The sequence below is a fragment of the Pochonia chlamydosporia genome, chromosome 7 (genome assembly GCF_001653235.2).
Source record: "Pochonia chlamydosporia 170 chromosome 7, whole genome shotgun sequence".
NCBI lineage: Eukaryota > Fungi > Ascomycota > Sordariomycetes > Hypocreales > Clavicipitaceae > Pochonia > Pochonia chlamydosporia.
Genome location: NC_035796.1, coordinates 22,763 through 39,829, shown reverse-complemented (window position 1 = coordinate 39,829; position 17,067 = coordinate 22,763). Strand labels below are relative to the sequence as shown.

The 17,067-nt window shown below is 46.3% G+C and overlaps 3 protein-coding genes across 3 annotated transcripts; 2 read left to right on the top strand and 1 right to left on the bottom strand.

Moving 5' to 3' along the window:
* Positions 1-3,186: 3,186 nt before the first annotated feature.
* VFPPC_06896 (hypothetical protein) lies at positions 3,187-5,557 on the bottom strand (the record flags this gene model as incomplete). The annotated part of the gene is made up of 4 exons (XM_018285852.1): positions 3,187-3,284; positions 3,421-3,470; positions 3,524-4,890; positions 4,946-5,557. The coding sequence occupies 4 exons, from the start codon at positions 5,555-5,557 to the stop codon at positions 3,187-3,189; spliced, it is 2,127 nt and encodes a 708-aa protein (XP_018140184.1).
* Positions 5,558-7,249: 1,692 nt separating this feature from the next.
* VFPPC_06895 (F-box domain, cyclin-like protein) lies at positions 7,250-8,602 on the top strand (the record flags this gene model as incomplete). The annotated part of the gene is made up of 1 exon (XM_018285851.1): positions 7,250-8,602. One exon carries the CDS (start codon positions 7,250-7,252, stop codon positions 8,600-8,602), a length of 1,353 nt encoding a protein of 450 aa, XP_018140185.1.
* Positions 8,603-10,680: 2,078 nt separating this feature from the next.
* Positions 10,681-13,520, top strand: VFPPC_06894 (subtilisin; the record flags this gene model as incomplete). Its single annotated transcript, XM_018285850.1, has 3 exons — positions 10,681-10,812; positions 10,902-11,297; positions 11,379-13,520. 3 exons carry the CDS (start codon positions 10,681-10,683, stop codon positions 13,518-13,520), a joined length of 2,670 nt encoding a protein of 889 aa, XP_018140186.1.
* Positions 13,521-17,067: the final 3,547 nt, after the last annotated feature.

The window sequence follows — 17,067 nt, the reverse complement described above, 5'->3', positions numbered from 1 at the left end:
GGAGCAACATAGATTAACAACACAAACTAGTCTACGATGTGGGCTTTTGGATAGAAACTAGGCCTAGAGTTCAAATATTTAAGTCGACAAGGACGCTCTTATCGTGGGGAATGTTTAAGACGCCAAAATGGCCTCAACCTACCGTATAACCTGCCAGCTAGGTAGTTTTGGGGTATTAATTGATATTGTGGGAGCTGTTAAGGGTTTCACACCAGCTTCATGCGGAAGTACCTAGGGATAATGTGGAAATAGACGAATCAGAAGGCATCAGAAGGCCTAAAAGTCATGCCCGTGTATCCCCTACAAATGTGCCGCATATTTTCCCCTTTCGAAGGATTCTTGCGGCCGTTCCCGAATGCCAACTTCACCATCTGTCCTGCTGATTTGCCAAGGCACTGGTCATAGTCACTTCATGCATCATAGGTGGCTAACCATAGCCGCTTTTGCACATGTTCTCGCACCAGCCTTGTATTACCCCTCCTCTGCCACTTTGGTGGGCATGCCTCCCCCGCCGCCGCCTAACAGTTAGCAACACTAAAGTTGCAATCGATGGCATATTCTGTTTGACAAAACTTCTCATAATGGCTAATCCTAGTGAGGTGATTGACGGTCGTAACAATTACTATCCAACGGACCGCACCTCTCGAACTGCCACGGCACTGCACACAGTTTTGATCATCTCATGGTTTTGTTATTAGCTGAGCGACGGCAGAATCGCATAAATAAACGGCATGTGGTTTGTGCATAAGAAAAGCAGGTATATTAGAACCAAGAGCTCTTTCAAGGGTACGAGCTGATTACAGTGACAGCGGGACGCAGGTACAGGGCTGCACGGATATTGCGATGCCATTTCCCCGGTTCTGACGAATTGCAATTTTGCTAATAGCAACAGAGAGTACAGTCTTTGTCCTGACGCGTCACTACTAAGGGTTGAGGACAAGGGGGAATCAAAAGCGTTGTTTCCTTAATGGTTAACACCTTGCTGGAGGGTTTTCTCACTCTGCTGACCTATGACGGACTACCTGTTGGTGTCTGCTGTGGCGAAAGTGGGTTTTTGTGATAGGGGATCTAAAGAAAAGAAAAGAAAAAGGTGTGCCATCCAATCTAGAGGCGACGCTAACGGTGCCATATTGTGCCTATGTTCGGGGTCCTTTGGGAGACGAGGAAATTATAACGGCCTTTATGGGACATGAGAATCTGTGTTACCTAGAGGGCGGATTTTGTTATTTTAGGTCTGTTTACCATCTTAGGCGTTTTGGGAACTTATATATCTACGACTAAGGATACATGGATAGTGCTAAGCTACCTTTGTGTCGAGAGTTTACGATCCTTATTTTATTTTACCTGCAACCTCTTTTAGTCCCAGTTTCAAATTATAGCTTGTGGATATTTCAGTTGAGTTATGGAGGTCATTCGCACCGAGCATCAACCGAGCCACTTCATTATGGGTGCCGTTGATTTCCCGTCTTGGGGACAAGGAGAGCTATGGGAGTGTTCTCTCGAGTCAAACAACACTGGGTTTTCTACTCCGTTTTATAAAACTTCTCCTGGCTCGTGCTCTGGCGGAGATTCGATCTGGATGGATGACTGTGGGCAACTGGACCATGCCCATGGTCACTTGTCGCCTCTGGCTATTCTTCATACTGTTCACGAGCCTAAAGTAACCAGCTCGATACCAACTGGGACTTCTTAGACCCTACTGCAAGAAACTCCAATTTTAAGTTCAAAACTAAATCCAAACCCCAAGCGAAAACGACGACTGCAACAAACCATTGCAGACGTAACTAATGTCCTGAACTTGAAACCTAAACGGGCTTGTCGGTCGCGCTCAAAATACTTCTCTCCGGCTACTCTCGACCTCCTCCTTGCCAGCAAGGAAGACAAAGATAGCGATAAAGATAATGCCTGCCTAGGCTAAAGCCGCATTGCATCTAGCAAGTTTTGGGAACGAAAACGTAAAAAAATTGTCTATCTTGAGTTGAAGAAATACACCGTGGAAGATTTAAATCGTCAGTTGCGTGGTATGCTTGACGCATTAGCGAGCGATATCCTTTCCGTCAAGGCGCAGTTACTTTAGCATACAAGCTGCAACTGCGAACTTATAGAAGTCTATATCAGTAAGAAAGCACATTATTTTGTCAATACTCTATAGAGCGTGGCCAAGAGATAGGTTTCACAAAATGATTTTGTGGCTTTTCTTCTTCGGCGGGGATACAAGTAAACAGCTAAACGGGTTTCAAGTATGTTTAGAAGTGTGGTGATTGATGTATTTTAACGGTACAAAATGAAATATGCAAAAGACGTTACAAAGTATAACAGAAGGCAGCTAGCTCACGGTATAAATATTGGCCAACACAACTAAAGGCGGAAAGGCCCCAGATGAGATGAAAGCATTTACTTGTAAACGGATTTTCTGGTTTGCTTTTGCTTCAATTTCTTTGTAGATCTACAGTACTACTATTATGTGGTAACTATTGTACAGTTAGTAAAAAGAGAATTTAATTTTGACGTCTTACATCATATCGTTATTACCCTCTTTGCTCCAGGTTCGCCAGATATGAACAGGGGGTTAAAAATGTGCTCCTGCAGACAGCTTTTATCATGTGACCTAGGCATGTCAATCCACATTCAGATAAACAGTGTTAGTGCATGAGGAATTGCCGGCCAGTAACAAAGAGCTCGCTGACGACGTTGCTGGGCTGATGTCATTCAGCCTGTCAGCGTAGTTTGTTTGTTACACTTGCTGAAACACTTGGCTGAAGTAACATGGCAGCCCAGGCTGCTGTCTGACCGTGACAACACTTCGCTTATGAAGTGTACTTGTCGGACAACGGTGCCTCTGTTGATTGTAACATTTTGCCCCCTGAGTGGCAAATGGCAACAGCAGTATTCTGAGAGTATTAAATATCTTGGGGTTCTACTGCGTAATGGGCAAAAACAAAGGATAGACGAGAAACGGGAACAAATGAATTTGGCAGAAAAAGCTTAGTTAACGATGAGTTTCATAACGTGACAGCGTTACAGGATTTTGCTCTTTCGGAAGCTAATTTAGTCTTTGCATTCGCAGACCAGTATAGGGAAAACCTAACATCTAGGGAAAAACCTATATCAAGACACAGTGGAACGACAGTGGCCTCGATACCACAACGTCTCCATAACCACACACTCTCAATCCAATCCTGCTATTCAGCCTCCGAACTGCATCCTCCACTGTTTGCCTCTCCAGTTTCCTCGTTCTACGATGCCGTCATAACCAATACGAAACGGTGGTAGGTGGTAGGCACCTGGACACGGTCCAACTGTCAGCACTCCATCGTAGTACCTGTATCAATCCATGGAGAACCGATGACTTACAGCGGTGCTGGTAGTGGGGGCCGCACTGGTCCCAGGAGCGGTGCTACAGGTCCGACCAGCACATACCCGAGTTGTTATTTTCCCTACATGGGCACTGGCCATTGTTTGGCTCGATGCTACATGCCCTGGTTAGCACGGTCCAACATATTCCAAATGAGAATGCACATACCTCCACGCCCATGCGAACGTGCCGTTGTCGGAGGATGAAGTGGGAAGTATGCCGCCAGTGTTGCAAATGTTGAGTAAATATTGGATGGAATATTCGCAATACTCTCTTGTCATGGTAGCGAAGTCGTCTCGAAGGCTCGTAATACGGAGTACGGCATATCTAGCATCTGACATGTTCTGGAGATTTTCGCCACCGCTGACAATGAGACACCCGGTCTCGGTTTGGCGTGGCCAAAACTCCCTTGGGAATGATCGGCAGCCGCCATAGAGAAATCGATCCCGGGGGACAATGTCCGTCCGAAAGCTCCAATCAGAGAAGCATCTTTGGTTGCCGGGGTACTCGAAGCAATATTTGTACCCGACGCGCCGAACAATTTCGTTCGATTTCCCATGCAATTCGTCGGTCACTCCGTTCAGGAAATCTTGCAAACCACGCTCAGCCACATCCTTTGCAGACAGAGCTGTCCCATTATTTCTCATCAGCTCTGTGACCACCAAGGATACAGTCAGGTTGGTTGCCACGCCGAGAACCACAGTTGAAGTCTGGTTTTGCACGCCCTTGTAAATTCTTCCCGCCCAGGCGGTTAGGTTCTTCACATCCGTGTCACTCAATGCACGCCGCTTACTACCAGTTGCAACACTCATGTTTCTTTGAGCAACTTCCAATCCGGTCGTAACGCCGGCATTGACAGCCTGCAACATCACTGGCCTCAACGCGATAGCCTTCTTTTCAGCTTTCTCCCGGCCCTCGGTATGGGCGTTTCGCTTTTTTTGGATTGAAGGATCGGTTACTGCTCGCCGCCTAAGAGCTGGTGCTAGTTCCGGCAATTCCACCGTTTCTGGCAATGCCTCAAGAGCCCCATCATAAACCTCCAGACTGTCCATCAGTAAGGGTATAGCCTCATCCGCGATCTCGGCTGCAGTTAATGCGACTGCACCAGCAGCAGTCAGAGCGGCAGCACCTCCAGCTGCTTCGGTACCTCCAGCAGCTGCAGCTACTAATGCCGTGAGACCTGCAGCACCGCCCACTGCAGCACCTACAGATATGAGTGCCCCGACAACCTCCAGTGCTGTGTTTTGTTGTTCTGTTTGCTGCACCGCCTTCTCCTGCTCCAACCTCGGCGGCCTCTCTTCTCTCTCCTTCTGCAGCTCTTCTTTCTCCTTTCTTAGCTCCTCTTCCCCCTTCTTCTGCCTGTCTTCCGCATTCTTTAGCTCGTCTTCGCCTGGGTCGGGCATCTGTCGGATGCGAAGCTGTCCTCCCCTTTTCAAGCTTCTCCAGTCCAGCTCTGTTGTATCTGTGTCTTCAGAAATCTTTCCATCACTTAACACGTTCAGGTCTTTGACCAAAAGGTTGCAGCCCGGCCTCTCCTATATTCTCGTTAGCACATGTTCTAGAGGGTCCGGTGGCTAGGGCTTTACCTACCGGGTCATTGGTCCCACAGGGAGCAAGTATAATGTAGGGGTTCGCGCTCGTTGCATCCTTATTTGCTACGATGGCGGCTATTCGGGCCCTAATATCTAGCTTCGGGGCGCCGGCACGACTCTTATAATACTGGTCGATTGCCATTACCTCACCACACTTTCTTTGGTTCGCGTGGTCCTTACCGAATCCGGCGAAGCACGCATTCAATTCCTCAGTTATCTCCTCACCGATATCTGGCTTGTCCTTGCCCTTTTGAGAAGAGGCTAGGATGATCTCATTGCCAAAGGTCAGGATAGTCATGACATTCGGCATCGCGTTTTTCCCAAGCTCGTATGCCCTGCCCATTGCCTCCATCTCCTTATATGCTTCTATACCAAGTGACCTTAACTGTTTATCCGTGATTCTCAGCCCTTCTCCGAATGTTAGATGGCTGGAGAAGAGAATTCGCCTCTTCTCTCCCGTATATAAGGCGTAGTCGAGCCGCACTTCGAGGCCATTAGGGTCAGGTGTTACTTCAGGCTTGAACTTCGGAGCCGCCAGTAATACTTGGCTAAAGACGAGGAGGAGAGCAATGCAACTCCATACCAAACGTGTAGTTCTATGTGATGCCATGACTTCTAACTGCGTGGACGAAGTCCAGGCTGCTGTTGGACCCTGGTTTCGACGCACGGCAGGAGGCGACCAAAATGGTTGACGGGTCTTCGCAAATTTCTTGGTTGGAAATAGTGTCAACCATGCGGCCTTGCAAAGCGGTGGCCTGAGCGGCGTATTTATGCCTTAATGTCTGCAGTGGAGGCTTAGGGGCTTGACTGGAGTTTATTCAACAAACAAGTGCCTTCGTGTTGCCCATCTAAAGTCAATGAAGAAAGCAAGCTCATGGCCCGCGTATCTACATTGTCGGGTGCCAACTGCACCAGGCGAGAGCAGAACTCCACCAAACCCTCCTCCCGTCATAACCAATAAACAAGACACCATCCATTTCTCTATCTGCATCGCCGAATCCGCTCAATGTCCATGTATTAGCAACTATTGGCAACTATTGACAACTATTGACAAACCATTAACGGCCTTGGCCGCACACACAGCTTATCAAGGATCGTCCAGGTCAGCATCCCCATATTCAGGTCCTCGGAAACAAGCTCGCTTATCAAGAGACTTGAAACATCTAGCTGTACCTGTACTGTATATACTGGTACCGTATCTTGTTCAATAAACAGCGGCAACCTTATATGACAACTGTCACGTTATGAGACTCGCAATTAGCTACGTCACTTTTTGTTATGGCAAACAGGTAAGCTCTGTTGTAAAATCACTGTTGCTTTTGATTCCCCTCGTTGGACTCCATTTTTCTACAGCCGTTTAGATAACGACACTTCCTTACATACAAGACATATAATTTGCTCTTTCTAGTTATATTCATCTATGATAGTTGACCTTATGACAGCTAGGAGTCACACCAAGTTGCCTGTTTTGAGAATATAGGCATACTTATCCGACAACATCATCTTGAGGGTATCCCAACTGTGACTGAACGCACGCCGCAATCTGACAGCTGGCTATGGTGCCGTGTCTACCGCTGGTTGGCTCGCTAATGAAACAGATGATAAGAGCACTTGGCAGAGAATACTAGAACCTGTATTAGTTATCGGAATAGTACAGTACACTGCAGGTACCTGCAGAGGTTCTAGTGATAAGACTATATGTACGCAGCACCCATATGTGAATGGCTTAGGCCCGAGTATGGTTCAACAAACGGGCACCTTCATGTCGCGTATCTAGAATTGTGGAGAAATGGAAAATCGGGTTAAGGACTTGTCGTTGGAAACGTGCAGGATGATCTGATTGTAGACCCTGTTCTGCCGAGGGATAGTGAAATCAATGACACGCTCCAATCAACTCTTCACGGCCCTGGCCACCACTGGCCGCTACAAGGGTCTACCAGCCCCTCCCGATAGTTTGGCCCAAACTATCGCCGGCCCCGCAGTTAGGTGAGCTCAGAGTGAGGGGACAACGAAAAGGGAAAGATTAGGAATCCGAACGCAAAACCCGGGTCAGCCTGCTCATGGAAGAAAAGTGCAGTACGTAATTTACCTGCTAAATACGTATGAGACCCTTTGTACTCTAAGTTCAGTTCAGTTCCCCACCAGACTTATATTCGACGGAGCCATCCTCACAAATCATCTATGACGACAAGAAAAACTCTGACCCTGCATGTATTTCTCCTTTCGCCTCCCATTTCGTGAGTCACTGCAAGGCTGAGCTCGTGGACGAAAAGCACAAGCTTGCTTCAGTTGACTCGAAAAGATGCCGTTGTCGTCGCTTCCGCGTTTGTCAAGTGACCTACTTCTCTCCATCCTGGATTTGCTTCCCTTCGCTGACTTACTATCCCTAAGTACGGTCAACAAACGTATCCACGCTCTAGCTACGCTTCGTCTCTACTCAGCTGTCGAGACGACCTGGGCGTTAGATCGCACACCACCTGTCACACTGCTACTGCGAAGCATCCTCAACAGACCTCAGCTGTCGGGTTACGTTCGCAGTCTGCGCCTTGTGGGAAATGCATTTAAAGATCACCCCGAAATCAGAGAGCCACCCGCATCCCCTCTTGCCCTATTTTCAATCAGCAAAGGATCTAGAATTATCCAATCCACGGGAGTACCGTTTGCCAAGCATTGGATAGACGAGCTGCGATCTGGGACCGTCGACGCCGTGGTGGCAGTTCTCCTATTAATGCTGCCTAACTTAACATCCCTTTATCTTGGTCCTAACTTTACTGTTAGAAACCAAATTTTGGGCAAGTTGCTTCAATATGCCTTGTGGGAGCCACCAGAAGAATATCAACTACCTATACTGGGAAACCTCCAGCATGTCACGTTCTGCCGCAGAACTGAAGAATACCGCCACCTTAACGCCAGAAATACATCTGATGTCCTCCCATTCTTCTATCTTTCAAAAATTCAGAGCCTGTCAATATCTATCGACAACCCAGTCAAATTCGCCTGGCCTGCGCATACTCCTGCGCCGTTGTCACTAGTGTCACTGGAAATTTACAGGCTACGGGAAGCGCGGCTTAAACCACTTCTTTCAGTGCTCAAGGGACTGCAAAAGCTACATTGGCATTGTTTTTACCAGCCAGGCCTTGACCGGGACGTCAGCAAGGGTATCATTGAGCTTGATACGGTAGCTATAGCACTAAATCAAGTTTGTGCCACGCTTACGGACTTGACTATTGAGGCGGAATGCCGCCCTGAGATTTCAGCCGGTTATTATGACCCCCCTCCTCTAGAAATACGAGCATCGTTACACGGCCTGGCTCACTTAGGGAAGCTAAGAAGACTGTGTGCCCCGTGGGTCTTCCTGATGGGATTCTCAGAATCTTCGGCGATAAAACTACAGGATTTGCTCTCTCCAAGTCTGGAGCTGCTCACCCTGACAGCTGACTTAGAAGATAATGAGGAATGGGAATGGCACGATGACTCTGTTGTATCTGCAATAAAATCTGAGCTTGAGAATCACAGTTTATCATCTTTGACTAACCTCTATTGTATTGTTTTGCCTATCCCACTTGGTTACGGCAAGATGACAGCTGAAAGGAAACAGGAACTTCGAGATATTGGCGCAAATGCGGGACTACACTTGGGATGGGTTGATAAGTAAGTGAATTGACCAGTGTGGGCAATCTATCTATCAGTGATCGAAATGGTCTCGTCTAGTGTCAAGATCAAGTCGCTCATTCAAAGCAAACGCAGTATTGTCGCGTTACACGGCTCCAATTATCTAAAATTATCACACGGGGGAAGCAGTGCTTAATAATAGAAAATCTCCTTGTATCTCTTTCTCCTAATTATTCACTGGTACTTTAAATACAACTATTCTTCCTTTCGTCCGAGCATTTTACCCCTTTTCTAGCAGCAATGGAAGTTTAAAATCGGCCGTGCTGTGATCCTCAAGGCGAGAGAAGCCCGTGTTAAGCAGGTCAGCAAACTGGCATTGAGAGAGAATATTGGAGCTTATTTAAGGCGCAAAGCGGCTGCGGACCCTATCATTAATGGGAAAATGCGTCTACTCGCCATGATACTTGATCGACAAGGTAGACTAGAAAAAAAGATAAAATTTGGGAATATAGGCTCAGGTTTCCCGAAATTAAGATTCCTAAATATATGTCGTTAATTCTGTTGCTTAAGATGAATTATTTAGGTTTATTGCACCAGTCAGGCTACACGTGAATGCCGCTGTCATGCATTCTACTCTCATGCGCTATAGTTTTCTTTTAACATTAATAGCTATTTATGCTTCTAATTATATATAAATTTTATTTAAGTGGATTCATGAGGTTATCCTTTGCTTACGATACTCTAAAAAAGACATTGACTGACGTGAGGTTACTTGGCTTACAGCTGCCGGCAATCACCTACTCTATTTAGCAACCGGTACGGCCATGCGAGCTAATGGGAGCGCCCAAAATTCCACGGTATCCCCCGATCCCCAGGCTAATTCTTTCTTTTAACAATTTCCTCTATTGGCGCGATGTTGGAAGCAATATCGCTTAATGTTTGGGGGGAAGGGGGCAAGGTTGCGGATGAATTCAGAGTTACGTAATTATCAATGGAGTCTATCTTATTCAAAAGTGCCAACGCCGTGTGCTCCTGCGGACGTCGAAGTCATACAGTAGCTTACACTAGGCTTTGTACAGTAACAGCCATGGGCCGCAGTGTATCTGCATCTTTATCCGGATGCTACTGATAAGTTTGATGACCTCTTTCTATCTCATCCTCGATGTAGAAGGTGCTTTTGGCAAAGTTCCGAGTTCAGAAATTAAGAGCAAGTCGACCGACCAAAAAGAAGGGAGAAGCGGGAATCCCCGATGCCCGTTACTCTACACATTCCCCCACACGTGCACGCCAGAACTCTTGTTTGACTTGACTGAGCCATGGACATCCTGGTTGAAAGAAGGCGTGCTCGAAGGAGCCCGGAAAATGACGTCAACGATGCCTGTTTTAACATCATCGGCGGATATATCCACAGGCCCTTGTCTATCATTTACGGGCCGCCCGACTTGCCTATTATGTTGTGTTATCGTACTATCATATTTAGTTCAAAGTATACTTGATGTATAGTTTGTCAGGGTGAAGTACAATAGTACCTATACTATCGTACTTTGGAAGGGAAAATCCTGCAAGTTAATTGGCTCTAGAAATCTTATCCCCATGATTAGATCCGTATGAATTTTTTAATCTCTGACCTTACTAAACCGGGAGTAGTCAATACGGAAGCGAGAGACGATAACCAGGCGGTGGAAGCGGAGAACACCAACTACCCTCTGCACGACAGGGTTCAGCCTCTTCTTGCAATTCAAGCCAAGTTAGCAACCACTAGTACGCCTATCTCGGCTCTCGCCTGGGAGTAATCATTTGCAAGGCAGGATGTCCCAAAGAATATCGTATCGCGAAGGATTGTATCGCGTACCAGGAACAATGCTGTCTGACCATGCTCAGGTGATTAGGGGTGGTCCGTCTCCACCAACTCCCCGGTTCTGTACTTGCAAATTGATGGATGGTGACTGAGGGGAGTTGCAAGTCAAGGAGAAAACCAGGAGTAGTGGCACGAGTTTTCTTGGGGCTATATATGTCCATGCTTGCCCTCCCTCTTTCTAAGACCTTCAAATATTGGTGAAATCCCCGTGTTTGATCTTGGTCGCTTAGATTTTTTTTCGTTTTAATTACCTCTAAATCTCAATGGTGCGCACTTCGCTTGTTGTGTCACTGGTAGCGGTGGCCACCTCTGCCTTAGCGGCAGATGTCCATGGAAAGAACATTGTCAAGACTTTTGTTCCTGGTGCTTATATTTTCGAATTGGAGGATGGCCATGTAAGCCTTTTCTCCCGTTGAGAGACTCTATGCGGCTCAAATGGCTTGGAATGATAGCCCTCTGACAGACGTATCTAATACGCTACCAGGACCCTGATATCGTCGAACGGTCAGTTGGCAAGCATGGTACTACCCGAATGAAGCTTGACTACGACTTGTTCAAGGGTGTCTCAGTGCAACTACACGACATCGACAAGGCCCACGAGACGGCTGCCAAGCTGGCGGATATACCAGCTGTCAAGGCCGTCTTCCCCGTTCAGCTTGTTGCGGTGCCCAAACCGAATGTTGAGTGGGTCGCTCGGCACACTACCGATGAGAAGAAGGGCCTCCTTTCCTCAAGGGCTGCTCAGACTGTCTACGCTAATCAGAAATTCTACGCTAATAAGACTGATGCTTATTCTCCCCACATCATGACACAGATTGACAAGCTTCATGCCAAGGGCATCACTGGCAAGGGTGTCAAAATTGCTGTCGTTGACACTGGTGTAAGTCTTTTGCTCCGCTTCCCCCAGAAGACTGCTTGGCGCACATCATCAAGAAACTTTGCACTGACTCAATTGGTATAGATTGACTATAAGCACCCTGCTCTGGGAGGCTGCTTCGGCCAAGGCTGCCTGGTCTCTTTCGGAACTGACCTTGTTGGTGACGACTATACCGGCGAAAACACTCCTCACCCTGACCCAGACCCTATGGACTGCGCCGGTCACGGATCTCACGTTGCTGGTATTATTGCTGCTCAACCAAACATCTACGGATTCACTGGCGCTGCTCCTGGAGCTAGCTTAGGTGCTTATCGAGTCTTTGGCTGCGAAGGAACCGCTGGTACTGATGTCCTAATTGCAGCCTTCAACCAGGCTTATCAGGATGGTGCTACCGTCATCACTTCTTCTGTTGGCGGTCAAGGCGGTTGGCCTGAGGATCCTTGGTGTGAGGTTGTCTCTCGTATTGTCGAGAAGGGTGTACCGTGTACTATGTCTGCCGGTAATAGCGGTATCGCTGGCCTCTTTGACATCGGTTCTGCTTCCTCCGGCCGTGGCGTCATGGCTATTGCTTCGTTTGATAATGTTCAGACGCCTGCTTTCTTTTCCGACGCCAAGTACCAGGTTGACAACGGTACTAATACCCCGTTTCGATATGCCCCTTTTGTAAACGTCACCTGGGACAGCTTCACCCTACCTGCATGGTCCAGCAGCCTTGATCCTGAAGACTGCGATTCATTCCCTGCTAATACCACCGATCTTTCTAAATACATTGTCCTGGTCTCGATTACTTGCGGGCTTCCCGTTCAATTCCTCCACGCCATAGACAAAGGTGCTAAGAATTTTGTGGTTTACGGCGATAGTCATGGCGTCGAAAACATAGCGATTCCCGAGGACGTCTCCAGCGCTATCAACTCAGCCTCCGTGATTGACGCCGAGACTGGTGCTACATTTATCAATGCCCTCAAGAACGGCAAGAAGCTTATTCTCGAAATGGCTAGGCCAAAGACTCACTTAGATGTTGTTAATATTAACAACACTGCCACTGGTGGAGCTGTAAGCCTCTTTTCAACTTGGGGCCCAAATTGGGAAATGGATACCAAGCCTCAATTTGGTGCTCCCGGCGGTCATATTCTTTCCACCATCCCTCGTGCTATGGGTAGTTACGGGGTTTGGTCTGGAACTTCTATGTCTTGCCCCCAGGTTGCTGGTATTATTGCACTTATCCACGAGGTCCGTGGAACTTACGATCCTGGGCTAATTCAAAACTTGCTATCTACCAATGCTAAACCTCAACTCTTTAACGATGGCAATAAGTTCTATGATTTTTTGGCTCCTGTTCCGCAGCAAGGTGCTGGCCTTATCCAGGCATATGACGCTGCCTATGCTACTACTCTTCTCTCCCCCTCTAGCTTGTCCTTTAATGACACTGACCACTTGACCAAGGCACTTGAGTTTAATCTTACGAACTCCAATGCGAAGAAGATTACCTACAAATTCACAAATGTTCCTGCCATAGCCATGTACTTCTGGAATTTCAAAGATTCTTTTCCCAACTTTAGCGATGAGCCTGTCCTGGCCAATGCCACTATCAAATTTAGTGAAACAAGCGTTACTCTTAATGGCGGAGAATCCTGCGTGATCAGCGTTTCTGCCACTCCCCCCAAGGGCCTGGATGCTGATCGCTTAGCTCTGTGGTCTGGTTACATCGCTATCAATGGCACTGATGGCACCTCTCTGTCTCTGCCGTATCAAGGTCTTGCCGGCTCCCTCCGCGACCAGACGACCATTACAAGAGCTAGGCTCTTTAACTCGACAGGCAACGAGTTGGCCCCCAACTCGACCTTGTTGCTCCCCAGACAAGGTGGCGCTAGCGACGGCGACACTTTCCCCATGCTGGGTTGGTTTTTGCCCTGGGGCTCCCGCAAGATACTTGCTCACATCATCCCCCTGTCTACTCTACCTCCCAACAACCTGACGACCGAATACAGGGGCGTCAAGACTATTGGCCAGCCTAGCGGCTTCCCCGCTCTGTGGCAGTCCAGGGGCCTGAACGGGTTCGATTTTACTGGCCGTCTTGACTCCGGGTACTATGCTCCTCCTGGCAGGTACAAAGTCATTTTCCGCGCCCTGAGAATCTTTGGTAACGAGACGAAGGAGGAGGATTGGGATGTTGTTACGACACCTGCATTCTTCATCAAGTACCAGGATACGGGATATGACACATGATTAGGATAACAAGTGAAAGGTAGAACATGCTGGTGTATTCGCACTACAGACGAAAGGAGAAATATATAGAAATATATATCTGTGTGTAAGTGGGCGTGGTAGTAGCAGCTGGCGTGGACGATTTGTTGTCAACGAGAGAAGGGCCAGCCTTCCTTTCTTTTTATCCTTTCTTTTTCAACCTTCCCTTTTTCTCAGCTTTTCCCTCAATATCATGAAAATCCCTCAAATTGGTCTATAAAAGAAGGTCGTTTTTCCCCTCTTTCCCTCAGTCAAATATTCGGTCTGTCAGTCAAGTAGATATATTTCAATTCAATCATTTGTGGCCCTCAATTCCTCAGAATGCGTAGCTGCCTTGCGATATTTGCACTTTGTGAAATTCGACTTGCAGCAAAACTTGGCTTCCAGCGTGCACCGCCAACTACCAGTTATTTTCGTCGCCTAAGGCTACGTCAATAGATAGCAAACTGCGCAAAGATTCGACGCATCAAATATTTTCATTTGCATCTTGTGATTGGACAGTTTTCTTCTTAATTAAAGACCGGATTTGACGTTCAAACTCTGTGCCTTAAGGAACAAAGTGACCAAATGATTTCTTTTTTTTTTCCAACCTTCTGTCGCCTCTCGTCGAGCTTTTTTAGACAAATCCAATCATAAACTTAAGATCAGGCGTCAGATCCTGCTTAGTTTCACTGCTGCCCATTCAGACTCACCTAACCCCGCCTCCTGTTAACCCTAAATTTTTACATGCATGAAACGGTCAAATTTCTGTCTCATGTTCCAATATTGGTGGTGCTGTTGGTGGTTGTTTTGTTGGTGGGTATATCCATCCCTTCAATTTCGCGTCTCCGTCGCGTACTCTTCAATATCCGGCACCTATAAACAATTATCAGGTAGGACAAATAGAATACCCAAGTCTATCCTCCATTATGGGGCGTGACTCTCTTTACGGTACTCTGGCTGTGATGTTTGGTGTTTTGTGAGGTTTAGATACCTGACTTTTAAATTTCCAGCGTTGTCGCTTGGCGCCTGTGCTGCGCCTTTGCCCTGATTCTTCGCCTCCACTTGTATTGTTGGCGCCTTGAGATGAACCATATGTTCATAATTATATTCGTTGACTCGGGCCTTTGTAGAGTACACCCGTAAAGCGTCCCTAAAGCTGTCCACCTCGCTCTGTGTTAGCTTGGCCTGTACCTGACTGCTAAGAAGGTTCCAGGACGGAGTAGATAACTTAACTTCACGCAATTCCTGCAACGCCTAACAGAACCAGGCCTGCTTATCACCAGCCTAGCGTTATACCGTGGTTAGAAAGATGTTGCGGTTAAATAACTGGTAGGCGGCCTGTCTCTTTCTTTCCAACGAAGACAGCTTGGTGCTAGTTAAATAGAGCGGCTTTTTTCGGACTGGTGGTAACTGGGAGAAATCACCCACTAGCAAGACGCTCACGCTACCAAAGAACTTAGAGCTATGCCGTGGAAAAGCCTGCCAAAGGCGGGAATTAATTCTTGCTAGCTGCTTAAGCTCTAGCGTGCTCTTTTCGTTGATAACGAGGTATTTAACGTGCCGTAGGCGAGACTAAAGGGTGGCTGCGTTTGTTGGTGAAAGATCGGTAAAAGAACCACCTACTGGGAGATGTAGTAGCGAATAAATAGTGCAACCCTGGATCTGATTACCCGCAACGCCGGTTAGAGCTACACGGCAAATAGGGCTAGAATCTAGTAGGGCAGCTGCCTGTAGATGCGAGGATAGCACTTTAATAAGAAAGGGCTAGCTGTCTACCTGGTGTTAACTACCAAGAACTTAAAACTTCTCAAGTTAGCTTATGCGTTGATAATGTGAGTGATTATACATACATTATAACTTCGAGTTACTATAAAGCTTAGTTTGCTGCTTACTAAAACTCTTGTTTATTACATTATCTACAACAGCACTTAAAGCGAGTAGACGCTTCTTATCTAGATTTCTACCCACTAGTTGCAAGCCGATAGGAGCACTATGCTATAGCTTAGGGTTATCTGCACACGCGTTAGGTTTTCTCGTCTTGTAGCTCGCACCGATATCTCGCACTTACAAAAGTTATAATTCTCTCTATCCAAGTTACTAATGGGACAATATCCTAAATTACGAACAATCACAAACATTATTTGTCTTGTCTACAAAACCGACGGGTAGCATAACGCTTAGGTAGTTAAGAAGACTCTATTAAGCAGTATACCCCTACTACCTACGACTAAAGGTAGTGTAGAGCACAAATATAATTAGCTATTAAGTGATACTATATACGTACGTGAGGTAGTTGTGTGGGTAGCTTGCACACGAATTAATCGGACAAAGAAGAGCATTAATTAGTTTGCTAGAGGGTACCCTTTATGCTGTCTTATTCTAATGCTAAATATATTCTGCCTTATAGTTATCTTGTGCGGCGTGCAGTTTACATAACTTAGATGCGGATAGCTCGCGCAAGACTAGGTTAGCACTTAGTTTCTTAGCTGCTAGAGGCTAAGGCTCTCCCGTTCTATCTAACAGAACTTACATTTTGTTACACCCTGTAGCGATATATAATACGTACTATATACCAATACATTAGTTTTAATCTTAATAGATAACCTAAGGTTATTATAATGCTAATTACTTACCGCAATATTCTATGCCCTTACATAGTCATATAGTTTAAATTTAATAACTTTATAGCTAGAATCTTTTAGCTTTCTAATGGCCTTACCTAATTCTTAAAGAATTAGAGAGTGTAGCTTAATAACGCCGTCGAGTTTTATAACTCCAATAGTTAGTCTGGACGGTATATAAAGCCTGCTAATCTATTCCTTCTAAATTATATTAGCATCTACATGCTAGAGTTCTACGTCCGTTATATCCTTGCATATTAGTTTAATATCCCTTATAGAGTGGCATATTAGTCTAATAGTGCTAGTGATTTCTCTTGCACTAGGCACATCTAACGTTAGACCTTAGTATAGTAACCTCTTTATGCAAGGTTAAATGCTATAGAGACTATTAAAGGCCTAAGGAACTTTAATTAAGCCTATAATATCTATACTAATTCCAACAGGGGCTCTATACATGCCTATTAGAGCACTATTACCTCTAGAACCCCCCCTAACACTAAAGCGCGGTTAAATACACGTGTTATTCTGCTCTATAGCTTGCCTATAATTTTAAAGGCTATGCCTGTAATAGGCATAGTTATTTTTGCAAATAGCCTGTTTTAGAGCGTTAATAAAAACTGCATTATCTGTGGGAATAATATCTGCCCACGCGCAGTAGCCTAAAGTAGAACGTATCTAGCGACATTAATATAATCTTTAATGCTAATAAGTACACTATATAAAGGCCTAACAAGCTTGCTAGACGACCGGAGTTCTATATCTAGTGACCGAGCTGTGTCGAGTGCTTCCTAAAAGCTGTAACGGTCCAAGCGAGTATATTGACAACTGGCTAGGTGACTATGAACAAGTATCCAAAGCTAAGGAGAAAAGGAAAAGGAGAGCAAGAAGAAAAGAGCTCGCAGAGCTCTTATAGCCTTGTGAGCTTG